This window comes from Pteronotus mesoamericanus, unplaced genomic scaffold, assembly GCF_021234165.1.
Source record: "Pteronotus mesoamericanus isolate MK-2021 breed Mesoamerican mustached bat unplaced genomic scaffold, CSHL_Meso_final contig_66, whole genome shotgun sequence".
NCBI lineage: Eukaryota > Metazoa > Chordata > Mammalia > Chiroptera > Mormoopidae > Pteronotus > Pteronotus mesoamericanus.
Window position 1 is genome coordinate 2,337,901 of NW_026555230.1, and position 24,735 is coordinate 2,362,635.

The 24,735-nt window shown below is 39.6% G+C and overlaps 1 protein-coding gene across 1 annotated transcript in view; it reads right to left on the bottom strand.

Moving 5' to 3' along the window:
- The window catches only part of MTM1 (myotubularin 1), a 110,015-nt gene that overhangs the window by 51,931 nt on the left and 33,349 nt on the right, over positions 1-24,735 (bottom strand). The window contains exons 5-6 of the mRNA XM_054581809.1: positions 14,538-14,648; positions 11,282-11,383 (exon numbers count right to left, since the gene is read on the bottom strand). Coding sequence (XP_054437784.1) covers positions 11,282-11,383; positions 14,538-14,648 — 213 coding nt within the window. The remainder of the gene's footprint in view (positions 1-11,281; positions 11,384-14,537; positions 14,649-24,735) is intronic.

Sequence of the window (24,735 nt, forward strand, 5' to 3'; positions counted from 1 at the left end):
GTCACAACTCATTGCTGGGGGAATTAAGTGCATCCTGCAAGACTCCACTGGGAGAGGACTCTGAAAGCCCATGCCTGGTTCCCCTCAGACTTTATCCCATGTGACCTTTTCTTTTGCTACAATAAATCACACTTGTGAGTACAACTATATATGCTGATTCCTGTGAGTTCTCCTAGTGAAGCATCAAACCTGGAGTGGCCTTAGGGACATCTGTCACAGAAAAAAGGCAAATTCTTCGAAAAATGTTTTTTACAATTCTTCATAGCAGAAGCCACCATAAGAAAAGTAAAAAGGTATATGGGAAAAATATTTGCAACATATAATATAATAAATCAGTAGAGATATTACATAAAGTGTTCCTACAATTAACAAGAAAAAGACCAAGTTCCCAAAAGAAAAATGGGCAGAAGATACAGAGAATGTAGAAATAGCTCAGACCAAAAGATATCCAATTTCATTCAAATAAGGAAATACAAAAGGAAACTATGAATCTACATTTTCATCTATTAGATTAGCAAAGATCAAAAAATTAGAAAGCATACTGGGTTCATGTAGTAGGCAGATAATGGCCCCCCAAAGATGTCCATATTCTAATCCCTGGGACCTGAGTCATATTACCATATATGGTAAAGAGAAATTAAGGCTGTTGCAGATGGTATTAAAATTGCTAATCAACTGATTTTAAGAGAGGAAGAGTACCCTGGATTTCCCAGGTGAGCCTAATGTAGTAATAAAAGTCCTTAGAAGGAGGCGGCAAGAGAGTCAGAATCAGAGGAATAGTTCTGATGATGGGAGCAAAGTCAGAGTGATTCAATGGACTGATCCACTGTTGCGGGCTCTGGACATGGAGGAAGAGGCCACGAGTCATGCAAGGGATGGAGTCTCCCTCAGAGCCTCCAGAAGGAATGCTGCCTTGCTGACACCTTGATTTTAGCCCAGTAAAACCATTTTGGACTTTTGACCTCCAGAACTGTAAGATGACAGACTTGTGTTTTTATTAGCCACCGAGTTTATGGTAATTTGTTATAGCAACTATAGGAAACTAATACAGTTGGAGAAAATGTCTGGAAATAGGCAGATAGGAGCGAAAGCCAGTCCATCTTTCAAAAAGGAGATTTTGGCAGTATCAGTAATTCTGCTTCTAAGAATTTATACTGCAATACATGTGAACCCATACAAAATGATGTATGTGCAAGGTTATCCACTGCAGTTTACAGAATAACAAATGATCGGAAATAACCTCAATATCCACTAATAGAGGATTTAATAGATAAAGTAGGGGACAGTCAATAGAGCACTGTGCAGTCCTAGTAGAGCAAAGAAGCCCATTCATTAGGCACCACTCATTGATGAATTAGAAAAGCATTTATAAATACCAAGTTGCCTGTATAGGTCTAAACTACCACAGGGTGGACAGTAATAGGCTGAACATGCCAATTGTGTGTGAGGAGGGAAGTGGGGTGGCTGAAGGGTACTGGGAGAGAGAGAGGTATTTTTACTGTACACCTGTCTTAGTCTGGGCTTCTAGAACAAGATACCACAAACTGGGTTGCTTAAATCAACAAACCTTTATTTCTCACAGTTCTGAAGGCTGGAAATCCAAGATCAGAATACTAGCACGGCAGTGTTCTGGTGAGGATCCGCTTCCTAGCTTATAGTGGGCAGCCTTCTTGTTATACCTCACTTGGTGGAGTAAGCTCTTCTGTAAGGGCACTTCCTCTTCTTACAGAGGCACTAATCTCATCATAGGGCTAACCCCATGACCTCATCTAAACCTAATCACCTCCCCAAAGTCCCACCCCAAATAACCATTGCATTGGATGGTGGGGCTTCAACATATGAATTGGGGTGGGGGGCGCACAAACATTCAGTCTATAATAATACCTGTTTATACTTCCTGAATTTTCAATCATGGGCATACATTAGCTATTTAAAAAATTTAAAGTAAATGTTTATGAAATGAATGCCATTTTTAGACAGCAGAATAATTTTATCGATTACTTGATTGCTGCTGGGTCCTATTCATTCATTCTACTGACATTAGTATATTTACTCAACAAACACCAAGGGCCTAGTATGAATAATGTATCACTGGAGAAAAAGATGAGTAAGACAAAGCCACTTTCTTTAAGGAGTTAGAAATTCTCCAAAGGAGAGGGATGAGGAGAGAACAACTATTGATCACGTAAGGAGGAAAGTGGTAAATAACATGAGCAGTATAGGTAAAGCATTATGGGGCTCCAGAGAAAGCCAAATTTACTTTTGGGAGATGTGCCTGGAGGGACATTTATGGCTTTTGTGATACCCTGGAAGGACAAGATGACTTTGGACATGACAACAATGATGACACAAAGGCACAATTGGGAGCCAGACTCGGAGACTATTGGCCATCAACAAACACCTCATTCTAATCACAAGAGTATGGGGGGGAGTAGAAAAAGTGGAGACTGTTGAGAGGTGGGACCATACTGTGGAGGTGACAGAGGTTTGCATCTACAATGACAGAGAAGCAGGAACCACTGGTGTTTTGGGGGCAAGGGAATGAGACCATCAGAGCTATATCCTGGGGAGATTAATCTGAATGAAGGCATACTTGGTGGAGATTGCAGAAGAGACAGAACCAAGGTAGGAAAACCAGTTAAAGCACCATCCCAACAGCTTGGAAGAGGAAAGAGAAAAACCTGAACTAAGTCAGGCTGGGGAAGAAGAATTCCCCAGATATAGTAAATGTTAAGGAAAAGGGAAATCAAAATCTTGATTTTGGAGGAGGAAGAGGGGAAGAGGAAGAGGAGGAGATAGCCTCAGAGGAACTGGGGGCAGAGGAGTAGGTTTTAGGGAAAGACGAGCGGTTAATTTTTAACAAGTGCTTAGGTGTCAGATGAAGTTATATACTAGCTAAATAAAGGGTAATATAAAGTTATGGATTGGAAAGTCATGCTCAGAAGGCATGCTGGTAGATGGGAGGAGAGTGAGAAAGATTGCTGAGGGGGTAATGTAGAGAAAGGAGGAGGAGAAGAATGGACTTTTCTAGAAAATCCACAGTTAGCAGAAGAATGCAAGGAAATGAGAAAAGAAGCTTGAGAGGTAGGCAGGCCAGGAGATTTGGGTCTCGGAAGCCATAAGGAGAGGTATCTGGAAGCATGATGGTCTAAATGCCCTAACTAAGACCTGCTGAAAACATCTGAAAATGCTGGATAAAACAGAAACCTTTTTTAAAAATGCACTAATGAGCTGGCTAGGGAGGAATAAATACTCAAAAGCCAAACACGTACTGCAAACAGGAATGCAGACAGCAAGAGGAATGCATTGGCTTTTACCTTTCAAAAGAGTGGGAGGGTGAGAAGTGGAACAATGAGTTCTGAAGTGAGTGGCTGCTGAGGAGGTGTAGGCAAGCAGTGCATGCTGTGCTACTGAACACAGATGGCAATGTAGGGGGCAGCCCAGCTGGGACTACAGTTCTAGGAGATGGGGGAGTGGGGAGAAGAACCAAGCATGTCCAAAGGCTGGAGGGAGAGAGCAGTGGGGAAAGAAAGAGAAAGATGGGAAGAGAAGAGGGTCAAGTCTTGGAGAAGGCAGGATGGGAAGAGATTTAGAAGCATGAGTAGACCCTTAATTAGCCAACTTTACTGTTTATTCAAGGAAAAAAGTTCTGGCCAAAAAGAAAATAGAGAACTAAGACATACTTCAGTCCTTAGGCCACATTTAGGCTGAGAAGCAGGTGTGTGTATGTGTATATGTGCAATGTTGCTTCTTATTGCAACTCCCACTTGAGCTATTTATCTGTAATTGGTTTAGACAGTAAGAGTCTACTACAGTTCAGTCTGATTTAAAATCTCAAACCAATTTATAAAAATTCTCCCATTTCTGAACTAGAAAGTGAAGGCACAGGGAAAAGTACCCTGTGTGCTTAGTTTTCTATTCGTAGCATCACTTCTCCCTCCCATTCAAATGATCAAAAAGATGTACACTCCATAACCCATGTTAGTAATTTTTAAGTAATTATTTTTACAAGCAAGCACAAGTGGGACAGATCAAGAGAATACATAAAGTAGAAATGGTACAGTACTTAAACACATGACAATGTTTGATGTGGTTCAACAAAGCTAAGCAATAAGCAGCAAAGAAATAAGAAATAAGCAGCAAACAGTATTGAAAACCAAAGGCAGCAGTAACTAACACCTGAAAATGCAGATGAGCTCTGCTCTTAAAGATGCTGCTGTTTTGAAGATACTGCTTTCAGCCGCTGCATAGAGTATAAAGCACTATGCCATCAGTCATGGAAGGCTGCTAATCTTCACAGAGCAGGCCTGGAAACCCGGCTGCTTCTCTCTCAAAATCAGAGCCAGAGAGGAGAGTCATCTCTCCTGTGCCAACTTCTATTGCTCATAAAAAGTTAAACTTACAAAAAATAAAAACAAAAAAAACAAGAAAAAACCCCACAAACCAAAAAACTCTGCAACTATATGACTGCTAATCAGCTCATAGGATAACGAGAAGTAGAAAAGACTGCTATGCTAACAAGTTTAATCTAAAATGGCATAGAAATGTGGAAACTGCAGAAACACAGACTCAATAAGCCATGTTACCCTGAAAATAGTAGGCCGGTGTATGGTCAAAGGTAGAAAGAAAAAAAAAATGAAAAACAATTTCTGAAGAATTCTGTTTTTACACATCACTGCTGCCCTTGTTTGACATTTCTAGTTAAGATGCTTTCTGGATTTAATACTCTGAAATTTAAGATTTTCAACCAATCCTTTATCAAGGTACAACCAATGATTTGTTAATAAAAACACAGACCTTTAGCTGTGCAGTATCTTTTCTTTTGAAGGGCTTAGTGAGGCTCACATATCATCACAATTACTTTATTAATACATTGCGTACTGCATAGAAATCTCTAAGACATACGCCAGGGTCGAATGACCAAAATACAATGTAACTGCAATACTTTATGGGTTTGTGCAATTATATAGTTTTTTGTAGATTGACCTGCACGGTTTCCACCAATGAGATCGCTTCATTCGATGTGGACAAGACACTGTGTTGACAGCTCAAGTCCATAACATATGGCGCGTGAAAAACGAGAAAACTCATGAGCGGTCCTTAACAGATGGTGCGCGAAACATGCGACAACCTGTGAGCAGTACGCAATGTGTTAATATTCCTGGAAAAAGTGTGTTGGGGTAATCTTCCTTTATTTTTGGACCAGGTTGGAAACTGGTGCACTAATAACAGAAGAGCTGATATTTATTGGACACTTACTGAGTGCTAGACACTGCTATAAGCACTTAACCCTTAATCCTCACAAAAACCCTATGGGGTTGAGACTGTTATTATCCCCAGTACAAATAAGAACACTGAAGCACATAAATATGTGACTTTCAAAGTAGCCAAGCAGGCAAATGACTGAGCCAGATTTAGGCACAGGCTGCTGGACTCCATGTCATGTGCTTGGAACCACACACTGGTAGAGCTTTGCAGATAGGTTGTCTTACTGGGCCTCCCTCATCAGTGGTTGCCAAGGGCCTGGGAGCCAGGTCTCAGGCTCCATTTCTTCTAGCCTTGCACTTCCTTTATGTGAGTCTATGTTTCATGAGTTGTCATAAACTCAAGCCCTTCACTTAGACAAAATTCAAACAAAAATCCATGCGTGCCTATAGCTGTAAAGATTGATTTAAGTGACTTTATTAATACTAAATTAACTTAAAGTACATTCTAGTCTACATATTCTACCGTTATCTAAAATTATTTTTCAAAATTTCTAGAACATGATTAACAGAAAGCCATATACTTTATACCTGACTCAGACACACACACACACACACACACAGATAACTAATAAAAACATTCCAAAAAACCATATTTATCCATATTATGTGTTATACTCTTAGTATTTTCTCTCCTATTCCATTTAAAAATGCTGACTTTACTCTAGTAAATTGACTTCATGACTCGATAAGAGGTTGGGATCACAATTAAAAAAAAAAAAACCTCTCAGCTAATATTTCTATTATCTCTGACTATCCCAACTGAGTAAAAAAAAAAAAAAATAAGCAAACAATAAAGGAAATCAATAAAGGCGGAAGTTTAGCATTAAACATATCATCCCAACAATCAAACTCTTTAATTTTTTTTTTTTTGTAGTGCCATCAGGCTCTGTTCCTGCCATTAAAAAAAAAAAAAGAATTACCATCATATCAGAAGCATTGCCATATTTCTTTATTTTTTCTTCAAATTTAACTTTTTTTAAAAAAAATATTTTATTTATTTATTTTTAGAGAGGGTAAGGGAGGGAGAAAGAGAGGGGGAGAAATATCAATGTGTGGTTGCATTTCACGCACCCCCTGCTGGGGACCTGGCCTGCAGCCCAGGCATGTGCCCTACACTGGGAATCGACCTAGTGACCCTTTAGTTCGCAGGCTGGTGCTCAATCCACTAAGCCACACCAGCTAGGGCTCATTGCCACATTTCTTATCATAAAAATGTATCATTAACCCAGAACCAGTTTTAAGTTACAATGCATCTTGAATAGCAAAGCAAAAATAAAGCAAGAAAATAAATTCTTGAGTTGCAGTAGAAAATGTTATCTAAAACAACTGTCAACTCAAACTGGATTGACATACAGAAACAATCAAGTTAATGGTTTGGGGTTGACTCTGCGTGGCTAAACTGCTCAAATTCAACTTGAAGTTTAAATCCCTACATGAACACACTGAGTGGTGAAAATACTAATGGAGAAGGAGGCAAGAGGGAGCCAAAGGAATGGTCTGGAAGAAAAAAGGCCACTCACACACTATTCACCCCACGGCTAGACTTGGAACCCACAGAGCAAGTTTACTTCAGACTTCAAATGCTAATAAAAGTCACTGAGGTAATCTGTAACTATTGAACAGTTTCAATAAGATTAACAAAGTAATATTTATCAAGGAGTGCCTTTTGTATTGTTCAATACAAAATGTATGCCAGGCACTGTACTAGGCACTGGAGTTACAAAGGAAATAAAGTCCCAACCTCAAGCAATTCAGTTAAGGGGTCCAGTCTCTGTAGAGCTTGTAATCATCAAATCCAAATGACTCTTCCTGATTCTCTCCTCTCTTCAACCTTCCACAGCATCGCACAACCATGATCATCTTAAATTCTTTGACTTTGGTCCTCTGCAGGTTACAGGGAGTGAAGGCGGGAAAGGAGCCAGCAAGGTGAGTGACAATGGTTAGAGAGATGAGAAAAGAACCTGAAGAATGTGGTCTAGATAAACGCAAATAGTTCATTTTCAGATGGGAAATGAAATGAGAAGCAACCCTAAGCACAAGCATGCATGCACATGCGCGCGCATACACACATCTGCTTTTCAGTCTAGATGTGGTCTTGAGACCACCAGTGTCCTAGTTCAGCACTATGGACCTCTTGCCTGGCCCTCTGACTTCCCTTTCCTTGTTTCAGGAGCTCTTTTCTCCTATGTATTCTTCACAAAGTTGTAGTCAGTCTTAGCACTTATTTGAAAACCTTTAGTGGCCTCTGCTATTTTCCCAAAGTACAAACTCCTTATCCTACCAGGCACCTCCACTGGATGACCCCAGATCTCCTCTTCCTCATACTCCAGCCAAACATCACTAGCTACCCTCAAAAACACTTTGCAGTGCTTCCAGCCTTCCCTCTGCTATGTCAAGGGTCCGAGCCTTGCCTCTGCCTGAAATTCTCCTTCCTTCACCATCCTTACCCACTGGAAATGATAACCAACCTTCAAGGCCCAACCTAAATGACTACATATTCCATGCAGGCTTTTTCAGTCTGGGCTGCATGTGCTGTCCAGTGGACTGCCCCTGCATTTCTTTTATAGCACCATACATACACTGTCCTGTACTGGGGTCATACATGCTTGTCATCACTTCTGTCACATCCCTGAGTGGGACTAAGTATCATTCATCCTGTAGTACTCCTGCTATCACTGCTCCCCCAAAACCACGCAAAACAGTACTTTGAAATGAAATCAATTTATGAAACAGTTGCACATGTTGACTTAAATAGGGACTGATATTCCAAAAGCCATGTCAGTAGCCGGTCTGTTTTTAATCTATATGTTGTATTGTTTTGGTGTCTACTTTTTTTTTTTAAAGATGACTTTAGGTGGTTAAAACTCAGAGAATTTACTATTCCAAAACTCTGTATGGACAATTCACTTTTTTTTTCTTGTTTGTCACTTTATTGACTTCCTAAAGGAAGAAGCAGGGATTCCTACCACAGATACAAAAAAAAGGCGGCAAAGTACCATAGGTTTGAGAAATCAAAACCTCTGTGGGGTACTCCAACCACAACCCGGCTCTGGAGCTAGATCAACAACATCCAAAAATCCATCCCATTTGTTTCCCATAATGGATTTCCCCTTCATTTTCTACTAAACCCACGATCAGTAAGACAACCATCATTATACAACCATGCAGAAGTCATTATGCTGAGGTTAGAGATAAAAGAAAAAAAAAGCCTGATCCCCAGCCTGATAAACTCACAGTATACCAGGAAGGATGGACAATTGCTACATAATTATTATATAAGGCAAACTGAGATAAGCGCTCTGATAGAAGGACCTGCCATGTCTAACAAGTGAGAGGTGAGATGAACTACCACCAGGGGAATGCACATGACATGGAAAAAGGACCTAGGATGGAGCAAAATTATGGAGGATGGGTTTTAAAGAGATGAGAGGAGTGCAGGTGAGGGTGACAGGAAAACCTAAGGTTCCAAGTCGAGAAACTTCTATTTATAACTAGAGGAGCATAAGAGTGGTCCTGTGTGGTTGGTGTGTAGGGTATAAATCATGAGAAGTCCCTGAGAATTTTTTTGGTGGGGAGTGGGACACAGAGTGACATAATCAAAACTGGCAGCATTGAGTAGGATAAATTGAAAGGAGAAGAAACTGAAAGATGGGAGGCTAGTTAGAAAGCATGGCCTAAATTAGAAAGCACAAGTAGAAATGGGTAAAAAAAATACTTGAGAGTTACTAATAAGTAGAAAACCTATAGGATTTGGAACTGATGTGTCTATGAGAGGAAAGGCAGGGAAAAATATCAGAAAGTTGACTTCAAGTTCTCAAAGTTGAGCAACTGAGGATCATCCAAATTGAGGGACGTGTAGGGTGAAGAGTAGGTGTGCTGAACTAGAAAAGGTTAGGAAGACAATGAGCTTGTGATCCTTATGGACTTCCAGAGGAAGATGCTTGAGAGTTAGGCTTGTTAGATTTACTCAAGGCCAATGTCAGGGCTAGATTTAGAAATCACCCATACAGCAATGGCAACTTAAGCTATGAGACTAAATGAAACCATCAAGGCAAAGAAAGTAACATAAGAGGGCTGACAGGGGACTGTTGATAGGATGTTTACATTTAAGGAAAAGACAGAATCAGTGGGGACTAAGAAGGAATACTCAAGATAGTAGAGGAACACAGAAACCAAGACTTGCAAGCAGATGGTCAAATTGGGAAAAAGGAAACAGAATTAGAATTGAAGCGACACACTAGATTTTGCCAGTAAAAGGTCATGAGTTACAAGAAGGTACCTCCAAAAATGCTGGATATGGGAGTGGGTTGGAAGAATGAACGAACTGGAGGTAAGCACAGACTATTCTTTCCAGAAGACTGAACTGAAGTGAGAGATGGAACCGAAGTTTAGGGAAAAGCTGGCCCAATACTTGACTTTTTAGGGGAGTAAATCATTAAGAGGGGCAGAAGATGCCAGAGAGAGGGGAGGGGTGATAGAGCAAGACATTGTATATGGACTGGGGCCTCAGCTTCTTCACACTTATGTGAACCATTCTTTAAATTTCTGACAATTTAGGGCCAAATATGTAAAACCCCTGAGAGAACACTTTCCCTAACTGAATTTTCATGGATTAGACCTATATTCTCACTTTCATAGTCAGTTCAAAGATTTGGTCCCATAAAACTCTTTTATCCTAATAGTTAAAAATATTTTATATTGAAATATCTTTAAATCATGTATGTAATCAAAACTGAGAAAAGGCTGCAAAGATATTCAACTCTATGATATCATTGCATTTGCTTTAAGCATTATATTTGAATCTATAATCAATACATGACTCATGATGAGCACTTCATACCCTTCTAGACCTCTGTAGTCTTTGTATAATTGTCCTTATTATCAACCACGAATTTCCTTTGACTGAAATAAGTGTTAATGAAACTTGGGAAGGAAGCTTTTTCTTGCTAGAAAAAATCTGAGGCATTTATTGCAAATTAATTAACTAATTAATTAAAAGACAGCCATAGGAAGAAAAGCTACAATACAAAGCAGCTCTTCTATTTAATGATCTCATTTATCACCTTCAGTGTAGCCGACAACATATTTATCCTATACTTAAAATAAAGGTGCGTGTGTGTGTCTGTGTGTGTGTGTAATTTCCTTGCTTACCCCTTAGAAGGTATTTGCCTCCAAGTTTGTTTATAGAGTCAAGGAGAAGAGGAGAGGGGTAAGAACATGTGAACAAAGCATAACAGAAAAAAAAGAAGACAAGACTAAGGCAGAATGCAAAGATTGTTTTAAGAGCAAGATGCATAGAAAGCTTTATTTCAGTCACGTAGTAAAACAAAGTTGGATTACTCAGTTTGGTGAACAGAAAAGTTCTAGGTATACACATCTTGAATCTTGAAGTTACAGATTTTAAGTAAATGCACACATATGTCAGCCCTGCCAAATAGACACTAAACACTATCAAATGACATTTAAAGTGTCATTACTTAAAAAAAAATAAACCTGCCTTATTCAGCAACTGCCTACAATACCTGTATAATGTATTTAAATTTTAGAAGTGTGCTTGCTTAAATGGCATTTAGGCTCAGAGACTTGTTCCCATTTATAACTGGTGCCACAAAAGCCAGGCATGCATCACTTGTTAGCTCCCAAGTTGAGAGCCAATAACCTCAGGGATGTGACTTCACAGCATTAAGGCCAGCATGGCCCACTTCACAACTTCATGCTTTTACAGAGGGCTGACCAAGATTGAGAGCATGTCTGGGAGTGTGAGAGCACAAATGGCTCCAGGTCAAGCTCCCAGGCTCACCTGGGGCTCCCACGCATCTCAAGGCCTACACTGCAGGCACCTGGAGTGAGCCATCCCACACAGATCAGCAGGCCTACTTCTCTTTGGGAATGGTTCAATAATCTTTAAGAAACACCCTCACATACACATCACACTGGGAAGTGTAGCACGAACAGTGTATGAAAGAGGAGACACCCAAGAAACTTCCGATGTTGAGGAGAACCCTAGAATTTACCAGACTATGGGCCAGGGGAAAGGCGTATCTTGTGAGGATCTCAAACATATCTCTTCTGCTGTGGCCTTCTTGTTTCAGCGCAAACCTCAGGTTTCTCATGTCCTGGGGGCAGGAAATTTAACAGATCAGTCTCCAAATAAAGTCACATTTGTTAGCCAAAAATCTTCTATTCAACAAAGGGAGAAGACTCACTTACCTGAAAGGGTAATTCATCTAGATTACTAAGTAACTTAATTTGTTTTGTATGATATTTTGAAATACTCAGTTTAAAAACCCCTGAAAATATTCTCATTGTAGTTATGAATGTAAAAACAAAGCAACTAGTGCTAAAGAGAAGACAGAGCTAAAATTCATTTGATAAAAATACAAATCAGACCTTGCCTTGTACATCATCTTACTGCGCTATCTACTTTAACTGGTTTCTGGGGTATTTTTAATTATAAAACTGTATTTTATTCATAGAATTTTAAAAATATATCTGCTATCAAATATAATCTCAAAATTGTCAAACATGTCATTAAAATACAGAAGCTCTTTCCCTCACCCTTCATGATTTTAAAGGCTTATTTTTAAAAATTAGGAAATGCTTGGCATTTTAAGCTCTAATACAAGTAATGTACAACACTTTTACTATACAATTTTATTTTCAGAGTTCTATATAACCACATTAAAATATCCCATATTAGGAGTGACTACACTTTCAGGAACTAAAAATTAATGATCAAGACTGTATTTTAAGGGTAGCTCCTATTACATATCTCTTTAATAAGCAGAAAAACCTTCCTTTAAGTCAAATCTAAACAAAATAAGCTCCCTTAAATGTCAATTTGTATTATACATCAAACTAACATTCTATCTCATTTTCAAAGCTAGAGTTTGAAGCTGTCTCTTAAATCAATATTGGTACTAAGAATATTCTATTGCGCATCGCACTTCCCATCAGAAACAAGCACCATGCTGGACCCTGGGGATACAGATATTCAGGAGTGAGACAGATCCAGTCGCTGCCCTTTTGGATGCCATCATCTTCATATTTTTCAAAGTGCTTTTAAATTTATTATCTCAAGAACACTCTAAATGTCCTAAGTCATCGATGTGAAGGACCAGCAAAGCCCTTGCCATATATAACCTAAAATGCAAAAGGGAGCAAAGGAAGTATAAAGAACCAGACTCTAAGAATGCTAATCAACAACCCACAATTGGTCATTCTATATGCAGATGGCATCTACTGGGCCTTGCCAGCTCCAGGATTTTGTGCTTTTATTTTTAAAAGCATGTAACTGAAAAAAATCCAAAAACTGATTCACAACATAGTGCAAGAAAACTGGAATATTAGTTGTTCATGGTCACTGTCTTTGAGCTCAATACTAATTCCAAGAAATATGTATGTAACATTTGAGAATTATACCTGGTGAGGTGTTCCTAGCCCTTTGTTCTTATAATAAACAGTCAAAGGATAAGAATGTGCTTTTTCTTATTAATTTTGAGTGATTAATATTTAAGTACAAGCTTTTCCTAATGATAAGGCAACAAAGGGAATCTGTTTAAACTCTGTAAGAATTAAAGTCACTTCAAAATCATCAAAATAGCAACCCCATTTTCCCTTGAGTACTGTAATACCTGTAAATATAACACTCTAGTCCCATGGATCCTCTTATGTAAAATGCAAAAACTTTCCTTAAATGTAAATCCCCACATTTCTAGGCCTCAAATGGTAGATTGTAGCTGGATGATGGATAAGGTATAAGGTAGCTTGGATTAAACAAAAAACAAAAAAAAAAAGGTATGGTGGGGAGTAATGGAGAACTTTAATTCAAGTCTAAATATGACATAATCGTTTGGTTTTTGACAGATTATAGTAGTCTTGATCTTTTATAGTGCAGAGACAAAAATACTGTATTGTGTTCATAAGCTCCTTTAAATATCAAAAACAAAACTATAAGAGGTTGGTTTTAAGTAATCACAGTGAATGTGACTATGGAAAGGGAACTTGGGTTTTCATTGTGGCTTTTCTACCAGCTCCTTGGGCAGCCCTGTGCAAAAAAACCTGTTTAGCAGAGGCTTCATTTTCCCATCCATAGAATGAAGGACTTGGACTGGCCAGGAGTCACCAAACTTCAGCCCAGGTCAATCTTTGTGTGGTCTTCAAGCTAAGAATGTTTTTTTATATTTTAAAAGGTTAAAAAACAAAACAAAACACAGACCTGTACACATGATCGAGGTGCTTATTGGCCTACGAAGTCTAAAATATGTGCTATTTGCCCCTTTATAGAAAAAAATTGCCGACTCTTGTGTTAGATTGATAATTAAGAGTCACCAGAGACCCCTGAAAGACAAAATTCAGAGATTACAGTAGGATTTGGGGTAGAACCCAAAGATCTACATTTTAAAGAAATTTTTCAGGTTACCCTGATGCACAGCTAGGTGTAAAATCCACTGAGAGATGACCTCCAAACCCATCTAGATCTTTCTAGGACTGGGCGTTTTTTTTACAGATTGTGGTCTTCTGATAATACCTTGGAAATAAGTTTTCTTGCCAGATGGTTTATTCTGTTGTCTGCAAAATGATTATTTCACTGTATTTGGATCCCAACTTTGCTATTTGTTGGGTAATCTTAGCTAAGTTATCTAACTCTTCTTATCCCTAGGCTCTCCATCTATAAAATGGGGATGCCACTGTTTATCTTAGAGGTCTGCCCTGATGATTGAATGCAAATCACCTAGCATGTGTTTGCACTGACATGAATGCTCAACAGATGATTACTATTTTAACTGATTAAATTTTATTATCATTAAATTTTGGCCACTCACCATGCCAACACAAAATGTTAAGCCACTACCTCTGAAAACTATGTATGAAAAAGTTAGAAAGCTTGTTAGAGATCATATCCTGTTAACAGAAGGCACAATCTCTTGTATGCCTCCTTCCTTTCACAGTGTGGAGGTATCTAGTTGGTAACACATCACATGAAGGGACACTAGGAGCAGACTTGGGCAAAAACTAAGTGTGAAATTTTACTTAAAAAGTTTTCTTCCTGCTTAATCAAGCTATCAAAAAAACCAGTCCAAGTCCTCACAGCTGGTTGACAGCAGCAGGTTGCTTTTATGGGACCATTTCCCTAGTTTGGAAAGCTTGATCATGAGGGAAGAACAAGGGTCTTTGATTTTTTTTTTTTTAACTCACATTAACTTTTACTTATCATTCAACATCAAAGTGCCTTTTTCCCCCACATTAAGAAAGTACTGAATCTCTTACTTTACAAGTAATATCTAGACCATAGGAATTTTCTCCTCTACTTGTCGCGCCTCCCATTTTTTCAATTCTTGAGATCACTCCCAGAGGAACATCAAGTATTAGAGCAGAATCCTGTAATGGACAAAAATACAAAAGTCAATATTTCTGCCAGTATAATTAAAACGTCAAAAACAAATTTAAAACAACCGTACACTTTCAGGGCATTTTTACCTTTGCCCTTTTACAACTTTTTATAAACAAAAATATGATATATTGTAGATCACACATGAAAGAGCAAGCATTAAAGAATCACTTACGCAGCCAAGATGCATCCCCAAACATGTGACATTCTGCATTGCCTACACAATGAAGACTAAACTCCTAGGTACACAATTCAAGGGCACACAATTAATATTGCTTCTGGTCTGTCTCTATAGGCGCCTATCCCATGACATTCTGTGCTCCAACTAAGTGAATGTCTTCACCATTCTTCAAATATTTCATCTACAGTTAGGCCTATGTGCTTTGCACATGGTGTTCCCTTTGCCTAGGATCTTTCCCTACTACCAAAATTCTTCCTGTGGCTTAAATCTCAGTTCAGCATGCATCACCTCTCATGAAGCCTTGCTTTCCAATTAGATCACACAGTACTGATCACTCCCTCCTCTGAGATTCTACAACATTTGATTCGGGCTGCAGTTACACCACTTGCTTCACTCTATCTTTTTACCATGAACTTCCATGTCTGTATTCCCCGACTAGAACCAAGCATCTGGAAGTTGTGTCTATCTTAGGCATGATGCATTTTCCAAAGCAGAAGGACCTGAATATTTGGCAATGTTTCTCCATCATTCCTTATCCAATGCTGGCTGCAAGGGATTCATCCATATGATTGCTGTCATGATGAAATCACATCAGTGAAGTCATTCTGCAATCCTTGCAACAAGATAATAGCAGCTGACATGTACAAAATTCCTTATCTGTGCCAGTACTGCAACAGGGGCTTGGCATGCATCATATCATTTTATCCTCACAACCATTCTGCATGTACGTGAAGTATTCCAATTTCTGGATGTGGCAACCAAAGCTTTAAAAACCTATAGTAACTTGCTTAGTATATATGGGGGACGGTTGAGATTCAAACGGAGGTCTAGGAACACACATCAGAAGAGCCATAAAAATGGTCCTACACTTTGACTCAATAACTGCACTCCTAGGAACTTATACTACAGCTATTGCACATCAAAAGAAAAAGCTGTATGTGTGCAGATGCTTAAGGGAGCCAGAGGTAAATATCAGGTTATAGAAAATTAGAGTTAGTCAACTCAATGGAATTAGCATGCAGCTACTGAAATAATTATGGTACATGGAAAAATGAATTTAAGTAGAAAAAAGCAGCATAAAAATACACTGTGACTACAACAATGTAAAACATATTCATATGGATGAAGACAGGAAAGGCTACACAGTGTTTTAAATCAAATTATTTTCTTTAACACTGTTAGATGACTTTGATAATAAAGGAAAAAATTTAAAGGTACTTATTAAATTTTTGTTCTTTAAAAGATGTCCTTTGGGGGATACAAATAAAATTAAGTTTTTTTTTCTTTTACTTTAAATCTTTCTCCTTAAAACACAATATTAAAAAAAATAAGCATTTCCTCATAAAATGTGGTAGAGTTCATGGGCATTCCAGAAATTCAAAAAGTATAAGACCGTGGTGTATCCATGCCATGGAATGCTACTCAGCTACAAAGATGAAGGAACTATGGACATATGCAATCACTGGGAAGAACCTTAAGGGCATCATGCTGAGTGGATAAAGCCAATCTCAAAAGATCATGTGCTACATGATTCCATTTATAGCATTCTTGAAATGACAAAATTGTAGAGATGGAGAAGACAGAAGTGGTTGCTAGGGGTTGAGGGGAAGGAGTGTGTGACTATAAAGGGAGAGTATGAGGAAGTTGGTTTGTGTTGACAGAACAGTTGTATATCTTGACTGTTGGTGGTAGTTACAAAAATTTATACATGGGATTAAATGTTACAGAATTGTATGCAAAAATATACAAAAAAAATGAGGGCATGAAAAAACTGATGTAACTGTATTGTGCCAATTTCCTGGTTTTGATAAGGCAGTATAGTTATTACAGAAACTGGGTGATGCATATACAAGACCTCTCTGTACGATATATCAAAGTTCTTGAAAGTTCATAATTATGTCAAAAAGTTTAAAAAGTGTTAAGAGTATGGTTATTGTGATGCAGAGGAAAGAATACACGCTCTTAAGCTGGACAAAAATGGTTGAAATCTGAGTTTTGACATTTATTAGCTGAATGATTTTAGCAAGTTACTGTATCTCTCAGCCACATTTACCTGTAAAGTAGGGATGATTAGAGATAATGGACTTAAATTACCTGGCGTGATGCCTGTTGCATGGTAGCTAGAAAACAATGGAAGTTATTATAGCAAAGGACTCCTTGGTGTTTGGAAGACATAGCTGTGCTATGCAACTCTAGTGGCTCAGTGTGCTCTGGCGTGCAGTTACAGGTTTTTCTGTTTGTACCTACAAGGAGGCATTTTTTTTTAGCTGTTCATGGTATAAGACATCTCACTACAAATTTGGTTCAAATTTGGATTTCTCTAGGGATTTGGATTTTGACTGAAATCCAAATCCCTAGAGAAAAAAGACACTACTCAGTAACTGTATACATACATAGCTGTATATTATAATGTATTTACTTCTCAATATAGTTATTAAAAACATCATCAGGCAGTCTATTATGCTTAGATTATATTGAGATTTATGAGTATATGTTCAATTGTATTCCTACATGCCAAACTTATATCTAAAAACACATAGAGTAGACACTTAATAAAAGTCTGATACTATAACAACATGGAAGCAAGGATACCAAAAAAAAAAAAAAAAAAAAGGCAGAAGAATTAAAAGTGAGATGAGACCTTGCTGTTTTTTGTCCCTGTATAGAGGGAATTCTGTAGCTCTGATTGCCCTGACCCAACACAAAACAGAAAATGGGACACTGAGGAGAACCAGCCAGCTTCTGACGAAGGACACACACAGTCTAATGAGGCTACATGCCATGTTCTCCCTGAATGACAGGTTCAAAATCAGATAACCCAGCAGGCCAAACTGGAAGATCCAGGAACAGGAAAATCAGTTTCCCTCTCTAGAAAAACCAAGTCGTCACTATCTAAATATCATTAAATATTTAAGGATTCTCAAAGGTGCATTCTAACTCAAAATTCTGTGCCTCTGACCTCTTAAGTATCTAAAATAGTTGAGCAGTAAATGTAACAACCTAAAAAGATGCATTCATTTACTATCTCTCTTTTGGGTGTACACTGAGTAACAGAAACTGTTCCCTAGGGACTACAGAGATTAAATAATATGCAGGCATTGCCCTTAAGGAGCTCAAGGCTGAGTCTGGGAGATAAGACATGTACGCAAATAGCCACAATGCTACGGTGCAAGTGCCAAAAGCAATTTAAAAAAGGTCCAGACAAATTGGAACTAGAAGTCATAGGAGGGCAAGATGATTTCTTATCCATTGGGTCACATACAGATTCTGTGGTGATGGTGACATTAAAGATGATCCTTAAAAAATAAAATAATTTGGGGATTAGGCTTCCATAAATAGGTAACAGCGATGTCAGCTACACATGTGGAAAAGCATGGGGATTTTCTATTTTTTTAAAAAGTGGCCCAGGTTTAAGATAGGGTGGCAGGGGAATTCCCAGAGGAGTACCCCAGGGCTAGGATCAGGGTGACTGGGTTTCATGGAATGCATTTTTAAGAGGAATTCAATGAGAGAATGATGGTTTATGACGATTCATCTAGCAGCTCTGAGCACTCTCCATGAGTGGGTGTAGGGGGCTAAAATTATGTGCCTCTGTACCTCTAAGTATCTAAATGGGTGCAGAGGGCTACACCTATTCCTTGGAATCCTGGAAACTAATGTTTTAGTGCAAGTAAGAGGCTATGAGGTTCTAAAAGTGGAGAATGACTGGGGTAGAAAGCAAAAGAAGGAGATGAGCCACTGGGGAAGAATCAAAGATGACTCAGAATTAGACTCAAGTATCTGGGATAATGATGGTCCGTCCCACCAAGAGGTGTGAAGAACATAAGAGGAGGTTTTGGAGGAAAATTAACATTGTTAATTGTATTTTTAAAAATATTTTTATTTATTTTTAGAGAGAGGGGAAGGGAAGGAGAAAGAGAGGGAGAGAAACATCAGTTGTGGTTGCCTCTCACACGCCCCCTACTGGGGACCTGGCCTGCAACCCAGGCATGTGCCCCGACTGCGAATTGAAGTGGCGACCCTTTTGTTCCCAGGCCGGCACTCAATCCACTGAGCCACACCAGCCAGGGCAACATTGTTAATTTTAGAAAAACTGGGCTTGAGGTTATAATAAATTATTCAAGAACAGATATCCAGGAGGCAGCTGGAAATACAGAACTGGAAGAGACCCTAAAGGCTCCTCAAACTCAAAATGTTCAAAACCAAACATGTGATGTTTCTTTCGCCAAACTACATCTTCCTATCTCCGTGGCTGGCCCTCCATCCACCCAGTTACCAAAGCTGGAAACCTAGGAGTCATCCTTGTCATACCTCTTTTCTCCGTTATCCTTTTCCCCCCTCCATTATCCTTAATCCAGTCTCTTATGTTTACCTCTTAAATCAATCTCAAATCTGTTAACCTCTCTCCAACTCTAAGAGCAATTTCACTAGACCACCGGATTGGGCACAGTGGTCTCTTTGCAGCTACTACGACCCCGCTTACAATCTGCCCTCCACACCACAGCCTGGGTGATCTTTTACAAAAGTAAATTTGATGCTATCATTCCGCTGTTTAAACCACTTCCAAGGCTTCTCACTGCTCACCTCTAAACACCTAAACCCTTAGCAGAGTCTACAAGGCCTAGGACTTCTGGTCACACCCACCTCTCCAGCTCATCTCTTAATGCTCTCCTGGCCCCCAATCCAGCCATACTGTTTTCTTTTCATGATCCCTTTGGTCTCAGGTCCTCTCATACACTGTTCTCTCAGCTTGTTCTCTCCAACCCAGCCCCTGCCTGGCATCTAGGTAACTCCTACTCATTCTTCAGACTATGGGGTCAAACATCGTTTTCTCAGAATAATTTTGCAGGTTTTTCAAACTGTTGTGCCCCTATACTATTCCCATGCAACACTTATCACAGCTTGTTGTTATATATTGGTGTGATATCTGATTAACGTCTGTCAGTCCCATCAGAACTAAAGCTTCATGAGGAAGAGACTGTGCCTGCTGTGTGCACCACTATACCCTAGCACCTGGCACAGTGCTTGACACACAGCAGGCTCTGAATAGAAAATGAAAGATCTGATCTATGGAATTGGAAAGCAACTGACAATTAAGAGAGGGTAAGGACAGAACTCTGGAGGACTATACGTAACTCTGGGGAAATAAGAATGTAGGAAGGACAAAAATGAAATGCAATAAAGACAAGAGGCAGAAAAAAGTGGAAGAGCCAAGGATGCATGGAGAAAATTACAAAGGAAGGAAGGAGTAATCAATAATATCCATAGCTGCAGAAAAGTTAAAAAGCTGTCGAATCAACCAACACCACTGGAACTGAGCAATCAAAGAGTAGTTTCAATAGGGAACAGGAGCTCACGGGAAGTGAAGGAGCTAATAGATTAGAAGTGGAAGCATCATATGTAAACCATTTTTTAAAAAGAAGTCTGACAAAGAAGAGGAAGAAAGAGTAGAATCAGGATAGCAAGAATGCGAGAAGGTATTTTAAAATAAAAGAGACTAGGGCAAGTCTGTGGAGTAAGGGGCAGGATCGGAGCCAATGAAAACCACAAATGTAAAAAATAGAAGAATAATGGGGCATTAAGGCTCCAGAGGAAGTAAAAGGAGAAAGGAGAAAAGGGCTCAAGTAGAGGGATTCACTTTGGACAAGAAATTGTCTAGTTCTTTCCTCTCAGATGGGACAGAAGGAGGAAAGGATGGGTGAAAACAGACATAACACCATCAGGTGATGAGAAGGGCATTTATAGGAGCTGCATAAGGATGACTTTTAACTTTTCAACATAGCAAGAGATGAGATCAGCTAAAGAACATGGAGGGTTTGCCACTCCCTCCATGGGGGATGAAATGAGAATTCAACTCGAGATTAAAAGAATTGCCAAAGCAGCAATGAGACCCTTTCTGAGGCCTAAAAGCCTGAACTTGTAGTGGAAATAATTAAATCCACGATGTGACTTTCAACATCAGGGCTCAGTAGCCCCCAGAGTCTCAAGTTTGGGGATCAGCAAATTGGGATCCCCTAGGACAAGAGGGCCTAGGGGATTAGCAGGAAATGTTTTAAACTGAAAATAGCATTCATTTTGCAGCAGCAATATGAGATGATTTAAGACTGAAGTTTAAAAGAATACCTACAGTGTGGATCCCATGTTCCTTCACAATGTTCTTAACCTACAGACACACTAGGATATTTTATTATTCCAGTCTTTTTAAAATTATTTCACCTCCTTTAAAGAAAAGAGTTACCAAATCCACTAGGTAGAAGAACCCCCCAGAAAGGAACAATCTTGAAAAGTTTCCAATGTATTTTCCTGAAAAGAAAAATACTACAGGAATCCTCTTTGTTCATACTTGTGATGAAGAGGCGGAGCCTTCCCTCTGGGGAAGAATTCAGGTCTGGCTTTGAAATGTCCACAATGGAAGGTAAACTTTGCCTCCCTTCTGGGTGGTATCCAAGGCTTACAGCTGAAATTGCAGCCAATTAGAGAAAGCATGGAATCAAAGTGCTGCCACACTTTTTAAATGCCTGGCTCTTCTGTGGCATCCGTCCAAAGCTCATTTCATAACCAGATATTTGAGAGAGGCTGATGGACATGCAGGCTATCCAGCCATCTTGATTCTCCAAGACCTGCCTCTACACTGGTAAACCATCAAAAAGCAAAGTAAACAGACTAGTTCTTCTGGTCTCTTACAGGTATATCTTTGCTGAATAAAAGTTAATGTGTGTTCTGTCTTTATATAGAGGGCCTTGAACAATATTCAAGATCTTTGGGTGATGCTCTTCCTGAAGAACTGAATCACTATGTTCCCATCTTTTAGAGAAAACACTAACAACAAGTTTGCCCTTAAACTTAATCCAGGAAGAATGCACTGTTTTTGAGTTATCATTGGAAACTAAAAACTGTATATACAACAATTCTCTCATCTGATCAACAATCCTAATTCTAGAACCAAATTATACTGCCAAAGGTTGTAAACTACTAATCTGGAAGGCTTAAAAGCTTCCATTCCTTTAGCTTCCTATACATCTCCTATATTCCATTCTATTTTTCAAAGGTGTGTGGAATGACCAAGAGTGAGAAATACTAACTTTTGGATGGCGATTACCTCTGAAGTGAAGGAGGGATGGGATTTCTTCAGCTGGGTGGTGGATCTACAGGTGGCTGTTATCCTTTATAAACTGTCTTAAATATTTCAAAATAAATTTTCAAAGCGTGTGTGTAGGGTAAGGTGGTGAATGATATTCTAGATGGAGAAAATGGCCTGAAGGAAAGTCCAGAGGGGAGAAAGCATAGTGCTTGTTTAAGGAACAAGCTTGATCAAGAGTGTGGGGTGGGGTTGAAAGATCTGCTACAGCTGGAAGAGAGTAGAGGGAGGAGTGGGGAATGGGAGGCAATGAGGCTGCATACACATTTCATGGTAAGACATATCTGATATGTACTTCAGGAAAGGAAGTCAGGCTACAGGATGGTATGATGAATTAGGGTAGATGAGTTAGGGGTGGGTTGCAGGAAGACTGTACATAGTTAGCTAAGGAATCTGAAATGAGGGAGGAAATGAGCCCATGAGAGTTTCTGAGAGAAGACACAAGATAGTGGCAGAGTAGGTGGAAACTATACTAACCTCCTCCCAGGACAAAACTAGAATTAGAACTAAACTATAGAAAAATCATCCTGAATAGCCAACTGAACACTAGCGGGAGAGAAGCCTTACAACCAAGGACTTACAGAGATTTCTGAGCCAGAGGTATGTTAAGATTGTGACAACGTCCTAAGGAGCTAGCAAGAGTGGAGTGGGAGAAGTTACTGCCGTGGCCTGGGAGATGGGTGTTGGTGATAAGACCTTGGACTGGACGGGGGTGGGGCAACAGGCCTGGAAAGAACTGGGAAACTGAAGACGACTGCAGAGGAGAAGGGAGAAGGTTAGAGAAGTGACTCCAGGGTAACTAGAGTAAAAGTAGCACCATCAAGAGAAACAAGAATGCCAAAAGAAGGAACTGGGAAGGGAGAAAGAGCTGAAGAATTTCGGTTTGGCCATGCATCTGGGCTGCCAGGTAGAAAGTCAAGGGATCTCCAGCACGCTGTAAGAAATGATAAACTGGGGACAGAAGAAGGCCAGCACTTGAAAACAAAGCCAAGGGTAAGGTGGAGGAGGTAGGACTAGGGAATGTACTGGGTAGCGTCTGTTTTGCCTGTCAGCTGCTGTCAGCTGGGATGAGAATGTGTGGGAAAAGGCTTGGTAAATTCCAGGAGCTTTGTTAATATATGGTGTTATTTGTGGAGAAGTGACTGAAGCCAGGGCATAGATGAAGCCATGGGGCAAAAACTGAATAGAGAGAAGTGTCCTGAGGACTGGGAGCTGGCAAGTCTTCTACTAGGAAGTAGGAGGAGGAGCAAGACTGGCATCACCACAGAATCTGTTCTACCCAGGCTCCCAGTCCCTTCTAATAGCCACCCTCCATGGTCTCAGTTCATTCTTGTTGTTTGTTTTTTGAACCCTGCAACATTTCATACCACGCTCCACTCTTCTTGAGATTTTTCTCTTCTATGAGCTTCAACCAAAGTCTTCTCTCAGATTTTCTACTGCTGTTTCTTTCTCTTCTCCAATGGCTCTTCTCTCCACATCACGGAAAAATGTTCATATCCCCTAGGTTTCTCCCCTTAGCCCACATCTCTTTATGAGTAATCTTGTGAATGTACATGGGTTTTACCAATACTTATATGCTAACAACTTCAGAAGCTTTAGAGTCACACTTCTGAATGCTTCTGATCTATCTCCACCTGGTAGTTCTACTGCTGTAAATCCACACATTCACACTTATTTCCCCCAGGGCTTGTCTCCAACACATTCCTTCTCCTATAATGTCTATTTCGATGACTGGGAGCAACTCCAATCATTTAAGCCAAAAAAATCACAGGAATCATTCTTGACTTAAGTATTTTCTTCAATTTCCACAGCCAACGGCCACATAAATTCTCCTGAATCTGTCATAGCTGTTCCCTCCTTTCTCCTGCAAATATGGATGTATTAGGCCCTTACTGCTTACCTGGAAAACTAAAATAAATTCCCTCCTCCAGTCTCTCGCTCCCTAATCCACCATACCTGCTACAGCCCAAGTTCTCTTCCTGAAATACACATCTGATACGCCATTCTCCATGACTGTGTATACAGTCTCATCGCCTCCCATTCCCCACTCCTCCCTCTACCCTCTATATTCCGCTCCAAGAGATCACTAAGCCATTTCCACAGTATATGGTGATTTTTCCATACTGTTTTGCATGTGATATGGAAAGTCTCTACCTGATAAGTTCCCCTGACTTTCCCTCCTGTCCAGGAAATTGTTACCATTCTTTAAGCCTCAGATCAAATATTGCCTCCTCTAAAAAGCATTCTATGACTCATCACATGGTTAATCATCCTCTCCCTGTAACCTTACAGTATTATGCAACCACTGTAGTCTTTGCCATGTTATACCACAATTACTCATCTCCACATCATTCATCTGGCATGGTGTTAGATTCACCCCAGGGCTCAATGAAAGCTTCTGGAATAAAGATACAAAAACATGAATGAACCAAGGGTCAATTTGTCTTTCTTATCCTCTATAGTGCCTGAACCCAAAACGTTCCTGCAAGGGAATCTGGAAGCACTCATACAAGTATTACATGCCTAAAGTGGCCCCTAATGAAATCACAAGGTCAACTTCAAGGCAAATTACTGAGCACCCTTAAGATCAACAGGTGGTTATAGGTCTTCGAGATGTGGTCAAAGCACTGCGACAAGGGCTGTTCCCTCCCAAGTTCAATCATCGAATACACTTTTACTGAGCCCCTACTATCTACTGGACACTGTGCTGAATAGGCACAGGGGACCAAAAGGACTCACCATTAGTTACAACCACACG